The sequence below is a fragment of the Carex rostrata genome, chromosome 4 (assembly GCF_964058835.1).
Source record: "Carex rostrata chromosome 4, lpCarRost1.2, whole genome shotgun sequence".
In the NCBI taxonomy this organism is placed as follows: Eukaryota; Viridiplantae; Streptophyta; class Magnoliopsida; order Poales; family Cyperaceae; genus Carex; species Carex rostrata.
Window position 1 is genome coordinate 3,196,712 of NC_135921.1, and position 6,000 is coordinate 3,202,711.

The window sequence follows — 6,000 nt, forward strand, 5'->3', positions numbered from 1 at the left end:
TAATCCTTCTGATATCTTTCAGCATAACCGTTTTCTTGTTGGAATGGCCTTTGGCAAATTCCATTATTTGTTGCTTTAAATATTAGCTTTCTTAATGAAACTACGTTAGTAACATAGTTTATCATTTTTACTCACCGAAATAAATTACCATATAGAAAAAGAAAACAATAATCTAGCTTAGAATTTTAGCATTAATATTTATTCATACCCTCTGACAGCTTGTCTAATCTCGTCAACCTAAGAGCATCTACATCCCTAAAACTCAACAGGATTTCAAAATAACTGTTAACTACTTTTTAGAAATTATGGTCTTTAAAGTTTCTAACTCTCACATCCCTGAAACTTATTTTAGAGTTTCTATTAAGCCACGTCAGCAACAAATTAAAAATAAGAAACAATTTGAGCCAATCATTTGGCCAATATAGAGTTTATAAACAGTTTCTTAATAAGAAATTTTCCTGCATAGTTTCTAAATAAGAAATTCTCCCACATCCCTGAAACTGGATTAGAAACTGCCACGTCAGATTAGAAACTCTAATAGTTTCAGGGATGTAGATGCTCTAACAGTGCTTTTTCTCATATACAAAAGTATAGTTACAGAAACCAAAAAAAAAAGCTTTCACTGGTGGAAAAACTGGAATCAGAATCGGCCTATCTGGATCGGCTGTACCATAAGTTTGGACAAGTGACTTAAATATTAATTACTTGAACAATATCCACCAAAATCACTGATTCATCAAAATTCTAATTTGAATTAGATAAAAGTTTAAAGTCACAAGCTTGTGGAGTTTTGACTTTTGAATTCCTTATCAACTGATTGGTCAAAATTACTTGATTAATTCCTGAATTAGCAATGAAGAGCTCCTCGCACCGGTCTAGACGGTAGTCCACAAATTTCGATGCGCCTTGGTCTAAAATCGCGATGTGTACACCGGTCTTGACAATGAAGCATTCATCGCTGGGTGTTGGCGCGGTCCACAACTGGTAACGCGCAGCAGAGCCGATGGTTCACGCGCGGCTCACACACGAAGAAACGAAGCCCGGTCCTTTTTGGGTGCATGTTGAAGCACATGGGCCGAAAAAATTTAAAAGCTAACCTTTTTTATTTTATTTTTTTGGAAAATCTACACGTGTTTTGATGATGTGATCTTTTCTTCCATGTGACTTGACCCTAAATAAAAAAAATTGTTTTGTAGCGTGGCATTGGCGATCGGTGATCTTTTCTTCAAATATCTACAGTTTTACATAATATATGGGTCCTTACTACAATTACTACTTCAGCTTCTTACAGTATTTATAACATCTAATTTACTGAAGCCCATGGACTTTTACATGGTTGACAACATGAAACATATTTATAACATCTAATTTACTGATCAACGGCCCAGATTGATTTGATGAATGGCCGGGATTTAGTCTAGACAGATAGACGATTCAACTTCTAACATTTATGGGTGCTTTTAGTAGTACAGATTCGTAGAAAAAGTATTTGAGTGAGTCTATGGCACTATGCATATTACGATTTGTTACCATGCTACGGCTCTATATTCGAGTTTTCAAATCCTAACGGTCGATCCGAACCGTTCATCTTGTTCTCCATATTAATATGTGTTTGGAGACCAAATTTTACATTTTTTGAAAATTTTTTATTATTTTTTTAGATTTATTGAAAATCACTGTTTTTGGATGGTCCAGAATTTTCAGATCAAGTGATTTTCTAAATATCTAAAAAAATAGTAAAAATTTTTCAAAAAATGTAAAATTTGGTCTCCAAACACATATTAATATGGAGAACAAGATGAACGGTTCGGATCAACCATTAGGATTTAAAAACTCAAATATAGAGCCGTAGCACGGTAACAACCCGTGATATGCATAGTACCATAGACTCGCTCAAAGTATTTTGTTTAATTTTTTTTCGGAAATCCGGCTGCTATAGCATAAATAAGTACAGAAGTTAAGACAAGCCGGCTGCTATAGCATAATTTTTTTTTAATACTATGGTGCAAGTGACTATGTCTATAGTTAGTACAGAAGGTAAGACAAGTCCATAGCTGTTTATTAAATATAAAATTTACCATAAAGTACTTCACGTTATTAGCATCTATATATACTTGCATTGTACAAGTCTATAGTTAGTTCAGAAGGTAAGACAAGTCCATAGCTTATAATTAATACTTGTACAATTTACTTTGACTCACAGAATACGTCTACTTTCAAATTCCTTTTGCTCATTTTTATATAGACCATAATTAGAAATATTTTGCTGACCCGATTGACAGTGATCAGTTAAAAACCATCTCATCTTGAGAAACCCTGGTGATCAGAACTCAAAATGTTGCAATGGTCAGTCTTCCAGCTAAGTCTGATTTCGAACCTACGACCTCTCACACACAGATCATTGTTTTTGCCACTAGATCAAAGGCTAAAGGTGTCATCTTGAAGTTGATTTGCTGTTACGAATTACGATGATATATACTAGTAATTAGTTTTTGGTGCCACTAAGGACATGCATGTGCTCATTTAACATAAGTCTGATTTCGGTCCTTATTAAAATATCTACGATTGTACCTCTTTTCTCTCTTGTCTATATAATACATGAAAGCACACCTCTCATCCCACACTACACAACTTTTCTCTAGCACGCTCAAATTGTTAGACTTCCAAACCGAAGTAAGAAAATCTTCTCTAATGAGTTCTCTAGAAGTGAACCTTCCGTCAAGAACAGTACTAAATAACAGTACTCCGGCTACACCAAAATCTCCACCTTCGTTAGGCAACATAGTAACGATACTAAGCATCGATGGTGGTGGTGTTAGGGGACTCATCCCGGCTACCATCCTTGCATTCCTCGAATCTAAGCTACAAGTGAGTTATCATTTTATTTACAGATTAAATATAATATTTCCCCGAATTTGTGTTGTGACTTGTGAGTTCATAGATTTATTCATAAATATGGAAATAATTAGTATCATAATTTACAAAATATTATATTTAAGGAAAACTTGGTCATAATTAGTTGTTGTACATGTAAATATTGTAGGAGCTTGATGGAGAAGATGCAAGAATTGCAGATTACTTTGATGTAATTTCAGGAACTAGTACCGGAGGTTTAGTGGCAACCATGCTTGCTGCTCCTAACAAGAAAAAACGACCTCTCTTCTCAGCTAAAGATATTATAAGCTTCTACAATGATAACGTTCCAAAGATTTTCCCTTCTAATAGGTATGCCTTACTGACTTGTCTTTACTCTTTCAGCAATAATCTACTTTGTAAATGTATATATGCTTTGTGGAATATATGTAAAATAGTGCAGTCTATATAATAGCCAGCAACTTTTATTGTAGGAATGGGACTGTAGGCTTGCTAGCGAGTTTGTTTCGTCCTAGATACACCGGACAATACCTTCATAGCAAGATTCTGCAACTGCTCGGTGAAACAAGGCTTCAAGATACAGTAACAGAAGTGGTAATTCCTACCTTCGACATTAATTATCTTCAGCCAACCATCTTCTCTACGAACGAGGTACATATAAATGTATCCCTTACAAATCTTATATATTTTGTGTTTTTCTAGATTTGTGCATTTAAAAATGAAACAGGCCAATTTTCTTTCCACAAAATCAAATTTGTAAAATTTAGAATGTCAACTAGAATTTACTTATATGAGCTTGATAACCTGTAGGCAAAGGTGGATGCATCAAAGGATGCTCTACTATCGGATGTATGTATCAGCACTTCTGCTGCTCCAACATATCTTCCAGCACATCATTTCACAACTAAGGATCGTTTCGGGAAATCACGGAGCTTCAATCTTGTTGATGGTGGTGTTGCAGCAAATAATCCGGTATATATTTATTTCATAAATAAATGCAATCAAATAACAAACAGCAATCTTACAGTTTGACCTCTTATTTACATAAACCATTATATATATTTAGCTGGAATAGTTTGAACTTATTTGTACCAGAAAATACAATGATTGAACAAATTAAATAAATCCCGTATTCTGGAACCAACTATAATTTAAAAATTATTGCCCAAGTCTCTCAAGTCTGAAGTTGATATGATTAATATTTTCTTCTAAACCTTTTATTTCTTTCTTCATGACATATCAGACACTTCTTGCTGTCAATCACGTGACAAAGGAGATTGTGATACAAAGAGGTGATTATTTCCCTGTAAAACCAGTGGATTATGGAAAGTTCCTTATCATCTCGCTTGGAACGGGATCTGCAAAACAGGAACAGAAGTACAAAGCGGAGGCAGCGGCCAAGTGGGGCCTTCTCAACTGGTTAACCTATAAAGGTTCCAACCCCCTGATTGATTGTTTTAGCCAAGCAAGTGCTGATCTAGTTGATATCCATGCATCCGTTCTTTTTCAAGCATTGTATTGCGAGAAGAACTACTTACGCATACAGGTAGGAAATTAACATGATAATTGGTGATATTTGATTATTTTCTAAATAATTAGTTTGTTTGAAGCACCAATAATCAGTATTGTGTTACTGTAGGATGATTCCTTAGAGGGCACCGCCGCATCGTTGGACAATTCGTCGAATGAGAACTTGCTAAAACTAGTCCAAATTGGAAATGAACTTCTTAAAAAGCCGGTGTCTAGAGTGAACTTGGAGAACGGAAATATTGAACCTGTGCTGAATGGTGGATCAAATGAAGAAGAATTGATTTGGTTTGCCAAGATACTCTCGGATGAGCGGCGCAAGAGGCTTATGAAGATGCAAAAGGAATGAAAAAGATGAAGAATACTATCTTATATATAACTTTTCAGTTGTTTTTCTGTTTAATAATTATGCTCAAGTTTCATTCATAATTTCATTTGTCTCTCTGTGTGTATTGATTCAGTTTTTATTTAAGAAGACTACATACTTTGCATGTAAACTTCTGTCGATGTCATGTGATTGGTAGATAGATGTATTAATAAAACCGGCCATTTTTATTAATACCCAAAAATAAAAAGTTAATTTTAAAAATAACCCCGCATTATATTTTTTTTCAAAAATAACCTAACCGCCTGGCCCACGGGCGGTCTCCTAGGGGACCAAACCGCACATGCGTTTATATATATACATATATTATAAAAAAATGAGTTTATAACCAAAAAATTGTATATATGTATATGTATGTGTATATGTGTATATGTATATGTATATGTGTATATGTATATGTATATGTATATGTTTATATGTGTATATGTGTATATGTATGTATATGTATATATGTATGTATATGTGTATATATGTATGTATATGTGTATATGTGTATGTGTATATGTGTATATGTATATAGAGGAGGGTTCAAATGCCTCCATTTTTTGTTCCTCCACTATGCCTCCATTTTTTAAAACTTTAATAATTCAAAAATTTAAAACTTAAAAGTTAAAATAAAACCGTCGGAGATGATCTACATCATTTTATTTATGCACGTGCAAAAAATTATGGCATTTCAATTTTATTTTGATTTTTTTTCTCTTTAACTTATTTTTAATATTAAAAAATTTCCAAGCTCTGACAGCTTGTTGATCTTTTTCTCTTTTTCCGGTTTTTATAATATATGTATAATATATACATATATACATATACATATACAGAGATTGACTAATATGCTTTCGGTAGCACTTCGGCCGAAGTGCTACCGGTCCAAATTTTAAATTTCAAAATTCAAAAAGTCGATCTGAACCGTTCATCTTGTTCTCCATATTAATATGTGCTTGGAGACCAAATTTTATATTTTTCTGAATTTTTTTACTATATATTAAGCCACTTTGAAAATCGTTGATCCAACGGTGGCTTAACAAAACAGTGCTACCGTTGGATCAGCGATTTTCAAAGTGGCTTAATAAATAGTAAAAAAATTCAGAAAAATGTAAAATTTGGTCTCCAAGCACATATTAATATGGAGAACAAGATGAACGGTTCAGATCAACTTTTTAGATTTTGAAATTTCAAATTTGGACCGGTAGCACTTCGGCCCATATGCTACC

General features: G+C 33.7%; 1 protein-coding gene across 1 annotated transcript; it reads left to right on the forward strand.

Moving 5' to 3' along the window:
• Nucleotides 1-2,598: 2,598 nt before the first annotated feature.
• LOC144552492 (patatin-like protein 2) lies at nucleotides 2,599-4,750 on the forward strand. The gene is made up of 6 exons (XM_078300472.1): nucleotides 2,599-2,868; nucleotides 3,044-3,225; nucleotides 3,348-3,525; nucleotides 3,691-3,846; nucleotides 4,118-4,420; nucleotides 4,514-4,750. Exons 1-6 carry the CDS (start codon nucleotides 2,599-2,601, stop codon nucleotides 4,748-4,750), a joined length of 1,326 nt encoding a protein of 441 aa, XP_078156598.1.
• Nucleotides 4,751-6,000: the final 1,250 nt, after the last annotated feature.